Below are 21,647 nucleotides of genomic sequence, written 5' to 3' on the forward strand. Positions count from 1 at the left end.
GGCCCCTCCACCACTCAGTTTAGGGGGTGGGGGTAGGACAGGACTTGACGATTAAAGGAGCCATCGAGCCAAGAGCTGGGCCTGCAATTTAAACCAGGCCCTAACTATAGGTAGCTAAATACTGATTTTTCTTGTACTGATTTAGGAACTACCCATTTTTCAATTCCTATTATATTCTTCACACACTATTCTATGTGGATTATACAAATACTTATCTATGTTTTAGCCTGATTCTGATTTTACCTTTATTTTTAGGGGACTTCAGAAGGAGGAAGTTGTGCTCTTAACACATGGAGATAGTGTAGATAAAGTAGCCGATGGGTTCAAAGTTGTCGCACAGTCTGGGAACATTATAGCAGGTATGTATTTTACACATGTATCCGTTTCCTTCTGAGAGCACTTTTAAAGATAACTCATCAGGAGAAGAGGTACAGACTTGTTTTGTAAGAATTGGCTCTTACCAGTGATTTTCAGGCTGTTACGCAGAACCCTGGAGTTCCATAGTAGGCCATCCGGGGTTCAACAGAGATTGTGGGTAATGGCAGCATGGGATAGCAGGTGGTGTGCTGCCATTGCCAGACTGGGTTGCCTGGCTCTACATCAGCTCAGGTGGCCTGGAGCCAGGGCTAGCAGTTCCGTGGCAGAAGTGATATGAATATGTTCCGTGACCTTGAGAAAGTTTGAAAATTTCTGGCTTCTATGCAACTTAAGAACAGCGAGAATGTTTTTCTTAAATTTATGTTCAATTCTAATGGAAATGTGATTTCTTTAATACGAAGAGAATTTCTTTACAGCTTTCTAATCTAAATATTACCATCATGCTAATGCAGGCAAAAATAAATTTCTGTGAAGTGAGTTGCATCTCTTATTCTGAGTGTTGTAATAAGACTGAAAGTGGACAGTTTGAAAAAAAACATATTTTGCTGTTTCAAAGTCTTCAGTTTACAGTTTGATTTCCCACCCCGCCCTTGGTAAAGGATCCCATTTGTGTTGCATGTCACAACATGGAAAAATTAGAAATTTGCTGTTGGAATGCAGTATATTTGGAATCGGGCTTTACATTTAACATTAATGATCAAATATCATTTAATATGCATTGCCTTTCCAGCAGAATTAATTTATTCTAGCATTTATCACTGTCTGAAGTAATTTTTCATGCATCTTGAGTGGTCACAGCAAAAGTGTGTAGCTTTCCCCTGATATTTGATTTTAAAAAAACATGTACCTAATTTGTTGACCCAGCTTGCAGTTCACCAATTCAGCCAGTGTTTTGTGCAGCTAAAAGAAATTCCAGTGTCTTGATTATTGAGCTGCATAATGTGTTCTTAAACTATTCACATTGCTCTTATTTAAACCTTTGAGCAAAAGTCTGGATAGATGTTGTAGGATTTTTGACAAAGAAACGTTCTGTAGATTAGACTCTGAATCGCAAGTTAGGTGCATGATAAACTTGGATCTTGCTTCTAAATTTTTAAACCTTCTTGCATTATTATGAAGTATCACTTTCCAAGCTATAATTAGTATTAAGCTGAGAATTCTGTTTAGGCTCCATTTTTCAAATACTCTAAAATCCATACATTCCATCTAACCGATGACTGTATTATTTGGTGGCCTTCAAGTTGTAAGTAACACATTCTCCATCATGTTCCCCCTCCAACCTAACTACGTTATAATGTAGTAGAAGCCACAGAAACTGTAAGAACAGTGTCAATTTCTGAAACTTGCCATATTCTCTGGGCTTCCACACTCTTGCTAAGCTGCACTCCTCTTCTGGACCTTGTGCTTCAGGTTGCATCACTGTTCTTGGAAAGGATGGGAGGAGGTTGGTAACCTGGACAGTGAGACTAAGTGAGGGGGCTAAATTTTTGTTATCTTCAAGGGTCTACCTAAACCCGGAGTCGGAGCTCTTCAAACAATTTTTTTTTTTTCCTCCCCCCCCCAACACAAATGCACAAATTCACCCCGCTGACCTTCAGATACCTAAAGAAAAAGGTTTCAGCACTGTAATCTTTCCAAAGGACTCCTAAGAGAGAGTTAAGGTGCAACTATACAGAAAAGTCCTAGTGCTTTTAACTATATAAAGTTCAAAGCAGTACAGTGCCATTACTGCTAATTTAAGTGTGGTAAGGAAAATAACTTATGCTAATGTAAGTTACTTTTGTATAAAAATAATTCTGCGCAAGCTGGGGCTTGTACCCAGGTAACTGTGTCTAGGGTATTTTACCAAAAAGGTAATAGTGATACAGTTTTCGGCCCTGCCATCCAGACCCACCAGGAACATGGCGTAAGGTTGGATCCTACCCAAGGACCCCCTCCTACCTCTCCTCCCCTTTTCCCCCAGTGTACCTGATTTGGTACCTGCTCTAGCTGGCCTGAGACCTCCACAGGGTGGAAAATAGATTCAATAGACATTTATGCTTTATTTTAAGACAAGTGTTTTATGAGGGGGGGAAAAAAACCCCAAACCCCTTTCCGGTTGTCTGTTGAATCTATTTTCCATGTTTTTTTTTCTTGGTTCCAGCTATAGTTCCAGGTATTTGATCCAGATAGATCAAATTTAGACTGTGGTGCCTTGATTAGCTGCTAGAACAGCTTTTCATAAATTGTGAAATGACCCATTCTGGTTTGCTTAGGACTTGTTCCCTAAGATATAGGTCCCTTCAACAGCAGTAATGGATATTGGAAATAAAGTACACATTCTTAACATTTCATAATATACCTTTAGTGTATAGTGTAGTCAGGTTCTCAGATTTCTTACAGCTTTTTCTTTTTGGTCCTTATGCTTGCTAGGGATAATATAACTTCAATGCACAGAAATGCAGATCAGATTTTTATGGAAAGCTACGGAAATCCAAAAAACTGTTGGATTTTTACCTCCTCCCAAAGTGACCTTTCCCAAACATGGATAATGAAGAGTTTTTTCGTTTAGTAATGACTGAAATTACTATTTCTACTTAAAATATCTTTGTCAAATGAAGGGACTGCATCATACTTCTGTGGCACAAAGCATGGTTGGGAAGTTACAGGACAAATTAAATTAAAGTGATTTATTTTTCAAAGAATGAATTTGCCAGCAGAAACTTTAGTACAAAGCAGGATACGGTACACTCTGTAAAACTTGCAGGGTCTTTTCATACTTACAGATTACAAATGTAGTAATACTTTATCTCTTACACTTATGAAGCTATAGCAAATGAATCAAAAAAACTGTATGGAGCACAGTTCCACCCTGAAGTCAGCCTTACAGTGAATGGAAAAGTGATATTGAAGAATTTCCTCTATGACATTGCTGGATGCAGTGGCACTTTCACAGTAGAAAATAGAGAAGTTCAGTGCATTCAAGAGATTAAAGAGAAAGTGGGTGCATCAAAAGTCCTGGTAAGTACTGTGGCAACATCTGACAACTTCTAACCAAAGAACAATGCATTTTTGCAGACTGTTCCGTGCAGTTATGCTGTTTAGTTTTAGGTTTGGTTTGGTTTAGTTTAGTTTAGTTTAACAAAATAAAACTAAACTAAAGAGCCGTCAGGCTTGTCATGCTTCCATTTATAAAATGGCCAGCTGTTTTTAGAAACGACTATTGCCTTCATATAGTTGCCGTGGTACATTGTTTGATTTCTCATTTTTCCTCAAAATCAGTGGGGCTGGCTTGGTAATTTCTGTATTCCCTCTGTCCTTTTAGTTAGTTTTTACTTTCCCACTAGATGTCTGGAAAATTTGGAGGTTTTTTTTCTTTGTTTTCTTAATTTAGGTTTTACTCAGTGGTGGTGTGGACTCAACAGTATGTACTGCTCTTTTGAATCGGGCTTTAAACAAAGATCAAGTTATAGCTGTACACATAGATAATGGATTCATGCGCAAGAGAGAGAGTCAGTCTGTGGAGGAGGCCCTTAAAAAGCTTGGAATTCAAGTCAAAGGTACTGCTTTTTGTTTGTTTCCTATCACTGAAAATAGTAAAAATAAAGATGTCACAGATGTGGCTGCGGGGGACCCTGGAGACGTAAGTTTCTCCCCATTCTTCTTTTGCTTGTCTCGGAGAACAAACCAAGATGCACCCTGGGGCAACCCTTTAATCCCCACAAACCTCAGCTCCATTGCCCATACACTAGACCCCACAACTACTGTAAGGGAACCTTTGCCAGCTCCAGGTAGGGTCCCGTTAGGTTGTAGGGGAATTTTTAGGTCCCCTTTCCATGGAACAGGCTAGCTTGGAATATCACTTGCCCTGAGATTTGCCTGTGGTAAAACAGCGATCAGTAAGGATATAAAACAACATAAGGATTTATTGCACAGGAAAGTCCTGCCAGTATTTTCTGAGCTTTAATCTTTCTGCTGATTTTTTTTTACCAGCCCTGACCACTAGGGCCATAGACTCTCCAAAAGCTTGGGATAATCCAGAGACTGGTACCATCTTGGAGAGAGTTCCTAAATGCCTTCAAGCCAGCCCCACCTTCCCTTCCCTGCCCCCCTCCTGGCCACACACCCTAAAGCAGACAATACATTGGGTGTCCATCTCAACAAGAGCCTCTTCTGCCTGTGTTTGGGAGTGGCTGTTCTTGCCCTAGCAACAAAAGGGCAAAAGATACTTAGCATTTTTGCCTGTTCTCTTTACTTTAAGTATTTACGCCCCAGTTCCTTTGAATAAACCATGTCAAAAATCATAAAGCTATATACAGACAGTATACCATAATCCATGTAGGCACACGACACAAATCACTACAGCAAAGCATTGGCTTTTCAGTGAGACTACACCTGCTATGTCAGTAAAACAATGAAAGAAAATCTGCGTGATACCTTCCAAACACCTCAAATTACAGGCTATAAACCGACTTTATCAAATGAAGTGCATCAACTATGCCAGGATGTGTCCCAGCATGACTGATCTGCTTCATTGATCCCAGGAGTAGTAGGGGGCTAATCCTGCGTGACAGCGTTTGGTGTGTACCTCTGCAAATGGGGAAACCTGGACAGGCACTCCCAGGGTGGCTAAAGAGCATGGGTGGCTCCAGGCCTCCCTTACTCTCGCAACTGAAAACAGACCGACATCTGCCTCAAAATATTGGCACAAATTTAATACTACCTTTTGTTGCAACAGTAAAGGGCACAGAAGTCTATTTGCTTTCATTTTGCACCACCATAAACATTTTTATGGAGTCACAAAGGCAACTTCTTCATTGTCATGAACACTACTGTGGCTGCACTACTTCTTAGTTTCATTGGTTGATGTTGACCTTTACAAAAATTCTCAATTTTAATTATCATTCATAGAGAAAAAGGTTTGGACAAGACCTCAGGAAATCATTTATTCCAACCCTGTACTCCTAAATATTCCTTCTGTAAACCACCACAGATCTACACTTCAGAACTGGGGAAGCTGCCACTGGCAATCTCGGGAATAAACCACTAAGTGTTTGATTACCCTTAAAATAAGAAAGTTCTTCCTAATATCTGATTTGTCTCAATGTTTCACAGCTAGGATGCTGTGGCATGCTGGGGTGCCCTGAGACCCTTTTAGGGGTGTTACGTGTTATCCATACAATGTTAGCACTGTTGGGTTTGAAAACGTGATTCACAAGGTAAGCCCTGAGATTTCAAATAGGAATCCACAGTGTTAAATATATTCTGACCTGTTTTGGTCTTTCAGAGTTCTTTTTTTAACAGAGAAATGCTATATTTTTTTCTGCAGTCAAAAATCAGGTGAAAAAAGCTGATGTTTTTGAGGGGTGCATGGAGTCAAAAGGTTGAGAAGCACTACTCTTTCTAACATCAATCCAAAATTAACAGCTTTGAAGACTTGTAATAGTATAGAGCTGTACTATTAAGCCTTGAACACATACAAGAAGGCACCTTCTGGGTCCCATGCAGTTTAAAAGCTGAATTTAACCAGATATTGATTCTCATGTTGGTGCTCTAAGTGCATGAATGAAGAATGTTTTTGATCTGAGAGATTAAAACACTTCACCGGTGATGGAAATGGGAATGCAGCTACTGAGAGCCTATAACAGCTGATATCTGTCTCAACCATCACTTTTTATTCCAGCTGTAGATTTGTAACTGTTCATCTGAAGCAAATTTTCTTTTTAGAAAGAATGGGTTCTTAGTTCTCTAGCTATGTCTTAAAAGAAAGGAGACTGGGACCTAACAATTAAGTTCTAATAACAGATTTATCTTAATTTTTTTTGTTTTGTTTTATAGCCGGAATCAGCAACTCCTGGCACACATGCCAGAGCATGGCATGTGAGGCCCTTTTACTCTGCATGCCACTGCCAGCCCAGACTCTGGGCAGCTGCTGCCAGCCAAGCAGCCTGGGCTGCTCCCAGTAGGCACCTGGGAGGCTGTAAGCCCTGCTGGGAGTAACCTGGGCTCCATTGCCGGCAGAGCCTGAACTGGCTGCAAATAGCTTTGCCAGGCTCCATATTGCCACTGCAGCCTTGGAGCAGGCGGGAGTGGGGTGGGCAGCAGCAATGACACTGGGAGGGGTGGAGCCTCCAGGTCTGGCCCATCCCACCCACCAGGAGTAGGCTGGCATTACCCTTGCTCTGGAGCCCCAGCATCAGCTCCATATTGCCAGCAGGTGCACATGTGCCTCAGACTGGATGGCAGGGGAGGGTGCAGGGTTGCGCTTCCTTCAGGCTCTCCCCTGCCATCTGCTCCGAGGTGCACGTGCACCTACTGGTGGTTTTTATGGAGCATATATGCACGTATGAGCTGAATGCTTCATCCACCCCTCTCAGTGTTGCTGCTGCCGCCTGCCCTTACTGATAACAGTGCACCTTGTGCAGGCTCAGGTGTGTGGGGGTGGGGAGGGCTAAGGTGAATTTTGGGGTGGATCATTCCTATCTATCCAAGTCATCCTGCACAGCTCCATTCTCTAACCGCTTATCACTTGTGTAGTTTAGCTGTTCTTCCTTGGCCAGTAAGGTCTTGACTTGTTTATCTTTGAGGTTTAAGGGGTCTGGAGACAACAAATCGTACATGTAGTTAACCAGTATAATTTTATTTCCTACAGTTCACATAAATCATGTAGTTTACAAGTAACTTCTGCCTATTGATAATCTGCTAATGAGTACTGCTGTGTCTAATTACTTCTTATGCTTCATTTGTTAAGGCTCTGGAAACGTAGTGCGTTCAGTCGCATTCAGTTAATCAGCCAAAATCAAGCTATGCAAAGATCTGCCTTTGCACCTTTTCAGCATATCAAACAAAAACCTAAAGCTGTATAGTTTAAGTATGTATGTAATGTGGACATATGAGCTGAATGTTTCATTCAAACATGTGGTTTGTGCCATGCTCTGTGAGCCAAACCATGCTCTGACAGGTTCTTAGAGGGGCTAAATTCCACAGCCAACAGAGGCCATTTATGGAAATTGTACTGGCATCACACCTAGATTCAGTGCTAGGGACTGTCAGTACAAGTTCCTTAGGTGATCTCTGTATTGACATTGAAACTGGCTAATTTAGAGTATTTTTCAAGAAATATAGTGTGCTAGAAACATAGAGAAGATTATTTAATTCAAACTAATGAAAAGGAATTGGGTGAAATTAGGACTTCAAAACATATGTATATAAATGAAGGAAAGAAATTTTAATCTCTGGAAAATATTAGGCTTGATAATAGGGTGAAAGTTCTTCAACAGTATGCAATTGTACAACAGAATAGATTAAAAGAGAAGTGGATAAAAAGCACTAGCTTGAAATGTATTTTCCCAGTCCTGTTCAAAAGTCTCTCAACATATTTTTCTCTTTCTTGGCAGTGGTAAATGCAGCTCATTCATTCTACAATGGTACAACAACTCTGCCAATCTCTGATGAAGACCGAACTCCGCGAAAAAGAATTAGTAAGACTTTAAATATGACAACAAGTCCTGAGGAAAAAAGAAAAATTATTGGTGACACCTTTGTGAAGGTAATAGTTTTTAGAATTATTTTAGCTTATCCCTCAAGCTTTTACATATTTTTCTTTGTATTCTACTTCCCATTGTTTAAAATGTCCTCTTCTTAAGAAAATTGCCAGTTTGAGGCTCCCTACACTCACTGACTTTTGTGGTCATGTCATACACTTTGTTGCAGTGTAGATATCTCAGAAGTAGTAAAGTTACAGTTTAGGCTTTGCTCTAAAATCCATCCCCTAATACAGTGCTTGCCAAACTTTTGCTCAGCATTACCTTATTTATGACCCCATCTGCTGATGTTGTGACTCCATTTGGGATCACAACCCACAGTTTGGGAACCACTGCTCTAATACAGCCTGCCAGAATGCTTTGTAATACTGAAGTTTGCAGCTGTTCCACTATGAGCAGTGGCTGAGCTTCAGAAAGTTTAGGCCTGAATTGACTTAAGCAGGTAACCAAGGTCCAGCCTGCAGGTCAGATATGCTGCTCCACAGGTCACATCTGGCCCACAGATCCAAATATTTGGTGGTAGCAAGCGTAACTGAAGCATTGATTTGCAGTGGCTCTCTGAGCTGTGAGCACCCCTGCAGGCTAAGTGAAGTGTATGCTGGGTTGAGTCCATAGACTGACCCTGTGCCACTTGTCTGCTGAGTGAAGAGTTTCTTCTTCTAAGCTTTGCTAAAGCGCTGACAGACAAAAGCAGGGCTGCGTTTTTTTTACTTTTTAAAGCATAAGTGTTCATCATGAACAATCCCGTTGATGTGATGGAAAGGGGGCTGCAGTTTGTTGGTCTTGTAGGTACTGCATTAACCTGCATGGCATGTGCACCTTTTTCTCCCCAGATCAGTAGAGGTACACCAGTACATTGGACAATATCGAATCGGAAACGATAAAATGAAAATTTACATTACTAGCAATTGGCTTTTTTTGGGAGGGAGTGGAGCTGGGGCAGGGGCTGCGCAGGTGGAGCAGGGTACAGGATGGAGCTGCAGGTGGCTCATCCAGAGAAGTGGGGATTGACTCCTGCTGCCATGCAAACCTCTGAGATCGGGGGATCTGTGCATGGGGCAAGGGTGGGCTGTGTGTTCAGAGCTGGGGCTGTTCTGGGGAGGGGGAGCTACAGCAAATTTTGGGGCAGCTGTTGTCTGTCCATCCCCCCCACCCCCCTCAGCACTGCCACCACCACCCACCTTACCCCACCTGGCCCAAACACAGCCCTGGCCCAGCCCTGCTCTTGCTGGAAAGAGGCTAGCACAGCCCTTGGCCCCAAACCTGCCGCGGGCAGCCCATCTTTGCCCCATGCACAAATCCTGGGGGCATATGCCTTCCCTGGGGCATACGTAGCAGTGGGAGCTGTCAACCTCTTTCCCATTCCATCCCCTGGACAGACTGCCCGCAGCTCCCTCCTGTGCTTCACCCCGGTTGGGCAGCACCTGCCCCAGCCTCACTCTACCCCTCACAGCTGTTTTCAAAATAATCCACCCATGGAGATCAGTCTTCAGCAGCAGCTAGGGTTTCAGCTTCTGCTTAATCAGGAAAGGGAGGTTGTGTGAGCCAAATATTTAGGATCTGTCCCTGTAGTATGCAGCCATAACGCTGGAAAAGTTGTTTCTTCTTCATGTTGCCTTCTCAAAAACATTATTTGGGGGTTAATGCGTATTGCAAGTGTTTTATAGTCATGCCTGGGCAATGCAAAATGTTGTTGTTTTTGTTTTTTCTATCCATGTTGTAGATTGCCAATGAAGTAATCGGAGAAATGAATCTGAAACCTGAAGAGGTCTTTCTTGCTCAGGGAACCCTAAGACCTGATCTAATTGAAAGCGCTTCCCTTGTTGCAAGTGGTAAAGCTGAAGTTATTAAAACTCACCACAATGATACAGAACTGATCAGAAAGCTGAGAGAAGAGGTAAATAAAATGAGAACATGACACTTATTTCTGGTTTGACACACATACGAAATTGCAGATTCCAAAGCAATGGTATTACTTATGTTTTAGCAATACAAGTGGTTCCATAATAAGAACAAAAGGCTGATAAGGACCTCCTGGGTAATCCATATCCAGTCTTTTCTGCTGAAATGTTTGAATTCGATCTACTGTGGTGGGAAATACAGGTGCTATTATAATACATATCTGACTGTAACTATTACTTTTCATCTTTCTATTTTTCTGGTTCTCGAAGTAATGTGTTTGCTTGAATACAAGATGAGTTCCCCCCCCCCCCCATTAGTATGGGGAGGAGGCCCCTCCTCTTTATAATTGCATACAAGGAAATTTCACTAAATAGATTCTCTCATTAAACTGCCGCCAAAAGTAGCATGTGCTCAGCAATGGAAACCAGCTAGGAAGTTGATTTAAACACCAGACATGACTATAAAACACATGGCCCAAATTGGGCAAACATGCCTACCACAAGAATAGGTTAATATATAAGGACCTACTTAATTCACAGTTTAGTGGATTTCATGGAAACTGTGAAATCTGCAAAATCAACAACAAAAAATAAAATGCTGGTCCTTGCTTCCAGAAGTAAAAGGTGCTGGCTGTTGCGTGGCATGAAAGGGCAGCAGACAAAATGAAGGCTACCCCCTCTTCCCACCACCGGGATGCTTCTGTCAGTCAGCATCGAGAGGAAGGGCAAGCAGCAGTCAAAATGGCAGCCGCCCCTTAGTCCTTCTTCCCCTGTCAGGGCCTCTCTGCCAACCAGTCCCAAGGGGTAGGGCCACATCAACAAGCAGCCAGCAGTCGAGATGGTGGCTGCTTCCTCATTCCTCCTTCCCCTCAGGCCCCTCTGCCACTCAGTAGTGAGGTGTAGGGTCTCTGTGAAATGCCCATGAAATTGGTCCTGTGACCCATGAATGGACTGCAAGAAAATGCTCACCAATAGGTCCCTATGGTAGTACCTCTTACTGCCAGCTGTTTTCCAAGTCATGGTGAACCACAACACCATGATGTGGGTGCACTAGAAGGGTGCAGTAGGCTACAAGCTGACCTTGACAGGTTGCAACGGTGGGCGGATGAGAATAGGATGGGGTTTAACACTGATAAGTGCAAGGTGTTGCACATGGGGAGGAAGAACCGGCACCACACTTACAGGTTGGGGAACTCCCCTCTTGCCAGCACGGAGACGGAAAAGGATCTTGGAGTCGTCATTGACTCCACGATGAACATGGGCCAGCAGTGTGGGGAGGCAGTCAAGAAGGCCAACCGTACCCTGTCATGCATCCACAGATGCATCTCGAGCAGGTCCAGGGAGGTGATCCTCCCCCTCTATGCGGCACTGGTCAGGCCGCAGCTGGAGTACTGCGTCCAGTTCTGGGCGCCACACTTCAAGAGGGACGTGGACGATATGGAAAGAGTTCAGAGGAGGGCCACTCGTATGATCAGGGGTCAGCAGGGCAGGCCTTATGAGGAGAGGCTACGGGACCTGAACCTGTTTAGCCTCCACAAGAGAAGGTTAAGGGGGGACCTTGTGGCCTGCTACAAACTGGTCAGGGGGGATCAGCAGGTACTGGCGGAATCCCTGTTCCCCTGTGTGCTGCCAGGAGTGACCAGGAATAACGGTCACAAGCTGGCGGAGGGTAAGTTTAGATTAGATATTAGGAGGCGCTACTTCACAGTCAGGGCGGCTAGGGCCTAGAACCGGCTTCCAGGGGAAGTGGTGCAGGCTCCTAGCCTGGGGATTTTTAAAAGGAAGTTAGATGAGCACCTTGCCGGGGTCATCTGACCCCGGTGCTCTTTCCTGCCAAGGCAGGGGGTCAGACTAGATGATCTACCTAGGTCCCTTCCGACTCTAGCTACTATGAAACTATGAAACTGCATACGGTTCACCCAGAATAATCATTTGCTCTAGACAGAGGTAATGTGGCCTTGCCCTCCACGAGAGAAGGCCAGATCAGTTTCTATGCAAATGAAGCACAGGGCAAATTTTTAGAGCATCCCGGGATTTATGACTAGAACACCCAGTTCCAGGTATGAGTGGGGGCTAATTAAAACATGGATCCTTTGTGGAGGCTGCCTGGAGTTAAACACATGGTAAGCCAGAGGTGGACAAAATATGGCCTGCTGGTCAGATTCGCCCTGTCAACAGATTTGCTCTATCCCATGGGTGGATGGCTGCTAATTCATTGGATCTGGCCTGTGGGTACCTTGCAATTGCAGCTGCTGCTTGGTGCTGGGTAGGTAGGACTACTTTTGCTCAGCAGTATCAAGTATCAGCTGTGGGCCTGGGCAGGGCTTCTGACATAACAGGCAGGTTCAGGACCCCCAATGCAGAACCTGCCCATGACGTCCACAGCTGACCCACTGCCCTCGCGCTGCAGTGGAAGCTTCTGCCCAGAGCCCTGGAGGGAAGGAGAGCGAGAGAGACGCAAAGAGAAGAGGGGAGAGAGAAAGATGAGAAAACAGAGAGAGATGTGGCTATGGCCCTTGACAGTTCCCCGAAACTCATTAAAAGGCCCTCCAGCTGAAATAATTGCTCACCACTGTACTAAGAAGTACTGAATTTGTAGGGTCACCGTGGCTTGAAACTTTGCTGACTGGGGCCCAGCCCAATAAACAATGTGCTAAATCATGACTCTTTGGCTTGGGACTAACATCTTGCATAGCTTGTACTCTACATAAGTAGGTTCCAAAGTGCTGTTCAAAGTATGTTTTTGGAGTGACTGTGCTAAAACTTGTGGCAGTTTTTAAAAAAAAAAAAAAAAAAAAGGAAATGCCTCAACTCTGAATGATCTAAGTGTATGAGTGCTATATGCAAATTGCTACAGCCATGTTTAATTTTTTGAAGTTTCTGTTTTAGCATTTTTCTCACTTCCATTCCCTCAGGGAGGGCAGATTCTGATAATGAGAGGGGAAAAGGGGTTGCCAGGGGGAAAAGTTTAGTGGGAAGCCCCCCCCCTTCTATTTTCCCTGTTGTAGCAGTGGGAAGGGGACAAATTCAAGGCAAACCTCCAATAATTAGAGGGCTATCAGGTACTGGGCCACCATGACACTGGAGGCAGAGCATCAAGTTCTGGTTTTACTCCCCCCTCATAATGGACTAACTGTAGAAGTAAATCCACAATAGGCAGGCCATCAGTCTCTCCTTTCTTTTCATATCTGATTAGCTGGTGGCAGACCTCTGCTCTCCAGGGTTCTGGCTTTCTTCCATTTCTTTTTCCTCCCTGAAAATGGCTCCTCCCCCTCAACACTGCCCAGTGCTTCATGCAGCAGCTGCGCAGAGCCCGTGCTGGCTGCCCTGCACTGTCACTGCCGCCTCCAGGCTGCCCTGCAGGGCAGTGGGGGCAGCACAGAGGGAGTCGCAGGGCAGCCCAGCGGGCTCTGCATGGCTGCTGCAGGAAGTGCTGGTCAGCGCTGAAGGGGAGGGGCCATTTTCCCACCCTGCTGTTCCTGCAGCTGTTCAGCACAAGCAGGCAAGTCTGCATTTGGGGGAGGGGAGAGCTGCATGTAGTTCCCTCCCAGTACCACAGGGCTGGAGCCAGGCGCCAGCAGCCACCAATGCTTAGGCAAGGCTGTCAGTCCTCCTGGTATCACTGTTGTGATTCTCCGTGACACCCCCAATTTAGGTTCTCTCATCTTCTGGCGGCATTGACTGTGATCAGACCCAGTTCATTGGGAATCTTCCAAAACTACTTGCACAGCACCTTGTGCATCCTGTGCTTTCTGTTCTTGCAATGCTGTTTCTTTATGTGCTTCCTCCTTTTGTTCTTATAAAGTTTCCACTTGTTTTTCTCACTTTGTCATTTCTACTGAGTCCTTTATGCATTCATTTACCCTTGAGAGAGCTGCCTCTTGCCGCAGTTTTTCCTCATCCTTTTGCATTCTAACTGTTGCTCCTTTTGCTGTACTTCTTGGCTAGGGACAGACATACAAAAACCCAGGGCCTGAATTGATTCAGCCTTTGCTGGTTAGTCTAACCTGCCTAAGTTGAACCAGTCTGTAACAGCACAGACATTCCCTCTGCACTGAGAAATGTGGGCACATGCCTGCAGTTGCTTAGGCCAGGAGCTGGGGGGGGGCATGCTAGGGCATGCCCTCAGGTGCAGGAAAGCTGTGCTGGGGGTGGAGGGAGGGTGGCTAGTCCAGGGTGAACTGGCCAGAGAAGGGCTTAATTCCTCCTTCCCTGTCCCACTGGCAGGGACCTGAGCCAGTTCTGCCGGGTGCTCTCCTTTCAGTGCTGCAGCAGCAGGCCACCATGGTCCCTGAGGCATAGGGGGCATGGAGGGGCGGTTACTCTCCCTTCTACACCTGGGCAACTGCAGCTGCCATCACTGCTCACTCTCTGCTTGGGGCAAGTGGCAGAATAAACCCCCTCTGCTAGGTGCCAGAGGGAGGGGGAATAACCCCTGTCCCTGCCGGTCGGCGTCTGGCTGCTCCGTTACCTAGTCTCTGCTGTGGTGAGGGGGCAGGGCCCTTGATGGGAAGAGCAGCCCCTATTGCCCAGCTCTGACAGGGGTTGCTGCCCCCATCAAGGGCCCTGCCCCCTCGCCACTGCAATGGCCAGGTGGGAGCATGGCCAGATGCTGGCTGGCAGGGCTCCTGGTGGTGGTGGTGGGGTTATTTCTCCCTCCATCCAGCACTGGGGGCTTATTCCGCTGCTTGCCCCAAGCTGGGAGCGGTGGCCCAGTAGTCCTGGGAGCAGTGAGGGTAGAGAGGAGAATAATGTCCCCTCCCTGCCCATTCTGCGTCAGGAGCCGTGGTGGCCTGTAGCTGCAAGGGGGGAACGCCCGGCAGTCCTGGCTCGTGTCTCTGCTTGTGGGACAGGGGAATTAAACTCCTCTCTGGCGCCCTGCCTGTCCCTGCTCCCGCTGGGAAGCAGAGGGGCAGGGCTAGCCCTACTGGGCTGGAGCAGAGGGCCCAGCCCAGAGAACATAACAGGATGCTGGGGGACTCTGGTTTTAAGTTAAACCAGGAAGGGGTTTGGGACAAACATTAGATAAACTGGTTTGAGCCAAATCATTTAATTTCATAGATTTCATATTTCACAGATTTCATAGACATTAGGGCTGAAAGGGACCTCGGGAGATCATCGAATCCAGCCCCCTGCCCAAAGGGCAGGAAGTCAGCTGGGGTCATAGGATCCCAGCAAGATAAGCATCCAATTTACTCTTGAAGGTGTTCAATGTAGGTGCTTGAACCACCTCTGCTGGCAGATTGTTCCAGACCTTGGGGGCTCGGACAGTAAAGAAATTCTTCCTTGTGTCCAGTCTGAAAAGGTCTTGCAGGAGTTTGTGACCGTTCGACCTCGTCATCCCTTGGGGCGCTCTGGTGAACAAAGATCCTGGTGGTCATCCCTGATAAACTTATAGGTGGCCATCAGATCACCCCTGAGCCTGCACTTTTCCAGGCTAAAGAGTCCCATGGCTCTCAGCCTGTCATCGTAAGATCTGTTTTCCTGACCTCTGATCATGCGCATGGGTCTCCTCTGGACTCTCTCAAGCTTCTCCACATCCTTTTTGAATTGTGGAGCCCAAAACTGGACGCAGTACTCCAGCTGCGGCCTCACCAAGGCTGAGTACAAGGGGAGAATGACGTCCCGGGATTTGCTCGAGAAGCATCTATGGATGCACGCCAGCATTTTGGTCGCTTTACTAGCCGCAGCATCGCATTGCAGGCTCATGCTCATCTTGTGGTCAATGATGACCCCCAAGTCTTTTTCTTCTGTAGTGCTAACCAACGTAGCACTGCCGAGCCTATAAGGGTGCTGCAGGTTTTTCCTCCCAAGGTGGAGAACCTTGCATTTTTCGGTGTTAAACACCATGAGGTTCTCGTCTGCCCGTTTGCTGAGCTTGTCCAGGTCAGCCTGGATCACCCGCCTATCTTCTGGCGTGGATGCTTTGCCCCAGAGTTTGGTGTCATCGGCGAACTTGGCCAGTCCACTCCTGACTCCAATGTCCACATCGTTAATGAAGATTTTGAACAGTATGGGTCCCAGGACAGAGCCTTGAGGGACCCCACTGGTCATAGGGCACCATGATGAGTGACTGCCAACAATCACAACCCTGTGGGTCCGACCACGAAGCCAATTTCCCAGCCAGCGGATCGTGGTGGAGCCAAGGCCACAACTGGGCAGTTTTGCCAAGAGGTGATCATGGGATACCAGATCAAAAGCTTTTTTGAAGTCAAGATATATGACATCAATCTCTTCTCCCTCATCCAGGTGATAGGTCACCTGGTCATAGAAGGAAATGAGATTGGTCAAACAAGACCTACCCGCAACAAACCCGTGCTGGCTGTCCCTTAGGATGTTAGCCTGGGCCAGTCCCTCAAGGATGGCCTCCTTAATAAACTTTTCTAAGATCTTTCCCAAGATAGAAGTCAGGCTAATGGGCCTGTAGTTAGCCGGATCCACTCTCCTCCCTTTCTTGAGGATCGGACCCACATTGGCCTTCTTCCAGTCTTCGGGCACTACACCAGAGCGCCAGGAGTTTTCAAAGACCCGTGCCAGGGGCTGGGCTATGACGCTCGCCAGCTCCTTGAGTACCCTGGGGAGCAGGTTGTCAGGGCCAGCTGACTTGAAGGTATCCAGCTTCTCAAGGTGTTCCTTCACGAGGTCAGCATTGATGGAGGGTAGGGGATCCCCCTCACCCAGATTTCCCTGTCCCATAGCAGGCATGGGCATCCCGTGTGACTGATGAAAGACTGACGCAAAGTACCTATTTAATAGGTTGGCTTTTTCCTGGGCGTCAGTTGTCAGTTGCCCCATCTGGTTTAGCAGGGGTCCAATGTTGCCCTTGCTTTTCCTCCGGCTCTCCACATATCTGAAAAAGGACTTTTTATTGTCCTTGATGCCTAAAGCTAGTTGGAGTTCAGTTGCAGCCTTGGCTTTCCTGGTTTGGTCCCTGCAGGACCGGACCAGCGCGGAGTAATCCTCCTTGGAGGTGTATCCCATCCTCCATCCTTTGTAGGCTTTCCTTTTTAGCCACAGTAGGTCCGCTAGGTCTCTGGAGAGCCGGGGTGCTGCTGTGCCTTCTTGCTGCCTTTCTTCCGTGTTGGAATAGATTTAGCTTGTGCACTGAGGATCGCTTCCTTGAGAAGCAACCACTCTTCTTGAACTCCCATCTCCATGGGGTCATGGTCCCTGAGGGCCTGACCGACAAGCCTCTTGAGCTTATCAAAGTCGGCTTTTCTGAAGTCAAGGATTTCTGTGTTGGTGACTGACTAGCCAGCTTTACAGCGGATGGTGAAGGTGATCAGCTCGTGGTCGCTGTCACCCAACTTCCCATCAATCACCAGGTCGCCGATTAGGTCATCCCCCGTAGCCAGTACCAGGTCGAGCAGTGCTTTGCCTCTCATTGGCCCATAGACTTCTTGAGTCAGATAGAGGTCATCCACGCATGAGAGGAAGCTTTGCGCCCGCTCAGATTTAGCTGAGTGATCTTCCCACGAGATGTCCGGGTAATTGAAGTCACCCATGACAACCAAGGTCCTGGAGCAAGTGGCCTCAGTCAGTTCCCGGGCAAACTCCTGGTCAAGCTCGGGACTTTGAGTGGGAGGTCTGTAGTAGACTCCCACCGTTGTGTCCCCTGTGCCGAATTCCCCACGAATTTTTACCCAGAGGGTCTCTAGGTGTCCATGCTGGTCGCCAACATCAGCTTGCAGGGACATGTAGCTTTCCTTCACATAGAGAGCTACACCCCCGCCCCTTTTGTCAACACGATCCCTCCTGTACAGGGTATAGCCCTCTATACCCGTGGTCCAGTCATGGGTGGAGTCCCACCAGGTCTCCGTTATCCCAATGACATCATATTTCTTTGCACTGAGCAGGAGGACGAGCTCGTCCTGCTTGTTGCCCAGGCTCCTGGCATTAGTGTACAGGCAGGCAAGTGTGCCCTTGGGGGCTCTTGCCTTGCCCACAGATTGTGCCAGGGCTGGGGCAGGGGTGGGCTCCCTTAAGTGCCTTGGTCCGCTGGCTTTGCAAGCATTGCTCAGTGGGCCAGCAGGGGCAGTAGTCCTCCCATCCCCCAGCGGGCTTAGTTTAAAGCCCGGTGGAGCAGGTCAGCTGGCCTGGCTGAGAAGAGCCTCCTCCCCAGGGGGGAGAGGTGGAGGCCATCTCTTCCCAGCAGCTCGCTGCCTCGCTCTCCAAAGAGCGGGCTGTGGTCATGGAAGCCAAAGCCTTCCCGATTAACACCAGCGCCGCAGTCTTTGGTTCACCACGTGGATCCTCCTCTCCGTCCTCAGCCCATAGCCCGAGACTGGAAGGATCGACGAAAACACCACCTGAGCTCCCAGACCCCTAAGCCCCACTCCCGACTCCCTGTAGCGCCTCATGACCTGGCTGGGGGTGCTCCGAGCCGTGTCATTGGTGCCCACATGAATGAGGAGCATGGGGTAGTGGTCTGTGGGCCGGAGGAGCTGCGGGATTTAAGTCTGATACTTCACTCAGTCAAGTTTCTCAAACCAGTTTCAACCATTTTGTGCACTTAATGTCTGTTCTGTTACTGGTTTAAACCAGTTTCTGATCACTTAAACTGATTTATGTGTAATGTCTGTCCCTAACCCTTTAGTTAAAGCCCAGACACGAGCCTCTGACACCCTATAGGACAATGCTTTTGCCTTTTTTTTTTTTTTTTTTTTTTTTTTTTAATCTACCCCGGGTTAGCATCTGGAGACTACCCAAGAGGATCTGTGGTTATACAACTGCACAAATGTGTCCAATCCACAGAATATATCCTTATCCCAGAAACTTGAAGTGGTTCAATCACCCAGTTCTCTAATGCTGACAGCTCTTTTCTTACCGAGTCTGCCATTAAGCTCACTAATCCAAAAGCGAATCCCTAGGTTGTCCTGAGCCTAACTCAGTTTGAGCTCCCTACCCCGCAAAACAAGTTGCAACCCTTTTCTACAGTTCCCTTAAAGCTTTGAAACTGGTTTCACACTTGTGCCCACCTGGGGGCACCAATTTGTTATTCTAAATTTTAACTGGGGTTGAAAGTGGTGTGACTGGAGTTGAGTGGTCAGTCTCAAGTCAAAAACTTTATACATAATAGCAAAGACTTTTTTGTATTAATTTAATGCTTATGTAGCTTTGGATTCAAGGGGAAACCAGGTCCACTGGCCAGGCTTCTCTGTTCCCTTGGAGACTTGCTAATTTTGGTTTCCCCCTTTTTTTGGGTGAACTTTGGAGAAGTCCAGAGTAGAAAAGTTTAACCATGCTTTGGGGCTCTGCCAGTCCTTTTCCAATTTCTTATGTTAATGCACCTTATTAATCAGTGTCTACAGTGACTGCTTAACCTTCATCATTGCTACCTAAGTCAAACTTAGGTCAGGTTGTAACATGACACAACCTGTTACCCATAATTCATACTACACAGGCCTATGATGCATGTATGACCTACACTTGTCTACTGGGTTCACTTCTTCCTTACTTGGGCTCAGTTTCAGCCAACTTTTCTAGATTATGATCATCTAGATACTACTAGAAAATGGCTAAATGCCTCCTTCAAAGACAAAAGCCTCTTCTGCATTCAGGTGTTCAATATCCAACCAATGCTGGAGATCCCCAACCTGGGTATGTCTGTCCCTGCCTGCTGTTAAGCCATCTTTTTTTCTTTTTTTTTAATTTGCCCAGAAAGTTTAGCCAAAGGCCGACTACAAGCTCATCTAATTTGGTGTTTAATATCTTGTCCTGACATTTTATTTATATATTTGTTCAAGGCCTTCGACCTAAAACTGCTGTAGTAATTTGATCTGAAATCAGTTGACAGAGCCAAACATTCATTCTCATGCTTCTAACCCTTTTCTATAGTATTAATCATGGACTCCATGTTGTCTTGCTTGAGAGTGCTGGAACAACATGCTAAAATGATTTTAATCCTTTCTGGAGGGACTTGCCCAATGAGTAGTAATGGGAAACTGCTCTGCCACTATAAACCCATTCTCCTGTAAAATTCTACAAGGATTAATTCTCTAATAGTCTATTTTGGCACCTGTGTGAAGCTACTAAGTGAACTGGTCAAATGACCTGGACTTAAATGCCGCTAATTTGCAGATGATACAGCTTTAACCCATTTTCATCATATAGAACCATGCTGCTATTAAAAAAAAAAAGCCCAATACCTGAATTTGTTTAATTAAAGCAGCTGACTGAACCTAAACAAGACTGAAGTTAGGATGGTGGTAAGAAGAAATCATAATGAGTTTACAACCACAGTGTAGTCACTTTGGTTGAAACCAGTTAAAATTGATCAGTTCTTTCCATTGCCTCCTGGGTTCCTTACTAGAATAAAGTCTTCATATAGACGTTACCTGCAAGTAAAGCTTTCTACCGTTAGCAGTTGGCTGGGAGATTGGATCTTCCTGGTGAATGAGAACTTGGTCTTGGGTATTTGTTACATCTTGGTTGGACTGTAGGAATGCAGTATGCCTGGTCTTGAGGTCTTCCACCCCGTCTGCTAGCAAATTCAAGATTTTGGTCCAGATCTACAGGGTAATTAACCAACTTGGGCCTAGGATAGCTAGCACGTTTTTTCTTTCCTTTTTAAAATATAGTTTTCTTTATTACACACCTTTCTTAAAACTTCGTTCTGATGTACTTCCCCTTCCATTATTCATTCCAGTACTGACAGCTGTCCATTTTTCACCACGTAAATTTGACTAAAATACATTTTGTCAAAAAATATTTGAAGTTAGTTTCCACTCTCTCTAAATTACTGAAACATATAAATATAAATTTTATTTTCATGTTTTTTGTGTAGGGTAAAGTGATAGAACCACTGAAAGACTTCCACAAGGATGAAGTGAGAGTGCTAGGGAGAGAACTTGGTCTTCCTGAAGAGCTGGTCTCAAGACATCCGTTCCCAGGTATGGGAGCTAGTTAAAGGTACCTGTTGAAAGTCAAGAATGATAAGCAGCATTATTATTCTCATGCCAAAGGTATTTAATTCTCAGAATAAATTTTATTATTGGCATTTTGGATTCTTTTCTACAATATAGAAACAGAGTGGTTGCTTCTACCATGGCTTTATACCCAAGCAGCAGCTTTTCTGGATATGAAGAATTTCCCAGAAGAGACCAAGTTTTACTATTTATAGTGAGAAAAAAATAGCTTTTCCTGTATATAGTAATTATTTTTCTTTCAACTTGGTAAGTCAAAAACTCCAAGCTAGATACACCGGTGTATGTCGTCTTTTTTTTCTTTCCCAGGGGCAGTGGTTCTTTTTGTAGAAATAAATTACTGTAAAAGATAGCAACAGTTAATGTCCAGTTATTAAAAGCAAGTTTATATAGTATAAAAAGTAAAAGAGCCTTTAAAAGTAATTCCATTATTTTAAAAATACGTAAAGAAACAGGTAGTGTTACTGTTACTTTTGCATTAGTAGTTAGTAACTATCAGTGCATAAGACTAGTCTGGATTGTGAATTTAGTTTAGGAGTACTGCTGTTCTTGAACTACAAGAGGGGTTTTTAAGACATCAAGCCAAGTCGGTCAGTTTTGTGCTAAATAGCAATAAGGTCATACAACTTTGCATTCAGTAGTTTGAAAAAAGTAGTTGCACCATTTCTCAAATTTCAGCTGCTTCATATAGGAAAGATGACATGAGGTAGCGGCTGTCTGTATCACTTTTTCTGCTTGGTGACTACTTCAGCATTACTAACTCTATTTGCCTGAGTCAACCAGCCAATTTCAGACATATGTAAATGATATATGAATATAACAAAAGTTAGATTACTCTTGCTTCAGAACAAACTTGGTGTATATTTTGATTAAAAATGTTGCCAAGCCAACTAACTTGAACATACAGTAGTAAAGTGAAT

At 45.4% G+C, this 21,647-nt stretch overlaps 1 protein-coding gene across 1 annotated transcript in view; it reads left to right on the top strand.

Moving 5' to 3' along the window:
- GMPS (guanosine monophosphate synthase) overlaps nt 1-21,647 on the top strand; it is a 58,085-nt gene that overhangs the window by 17,968 nt on the left and 18,470 nt on the right. The window contains exons 5-10 of the mRNA XM_090051999.1: nt 256-359; nt 3,185-3,378; nt 3,752-3,917; nt 7,755-7,906; nt 9,625-9,798; nt 20,589-20,694. Coding sequence (XP_089908125.1) covers nt 256-359; nt 3,185-3,378; nt 3,752-3,917; nt 7,755-7,906; nt 9,625-9,798; nt 20,589-20,694 — 896 coding nt within the window. The remainder of the gene's footprint in view (nt 1-255; nt 360-3,184; nt 3,379-3,751; nt 3,918-7,754; nt 7,907-9,624; nt 9,799-20,588; nt 20,695-21,647) is intronic.

The sequence above is a fragment of the Crocodylus siamensis genome, chromosome 6 (genome assembly GCF_052110815.1).
Source record: "Crocodylus siamensis isolate JL-2025a chromosome 6, ASM5211081v1, whole genome shotgun sequence".
NCBI lineage: Eukaryota > Metazoa > Chordata > Crocodylia > Crocodylidae > Crocodylus > Crocodylus siamensis.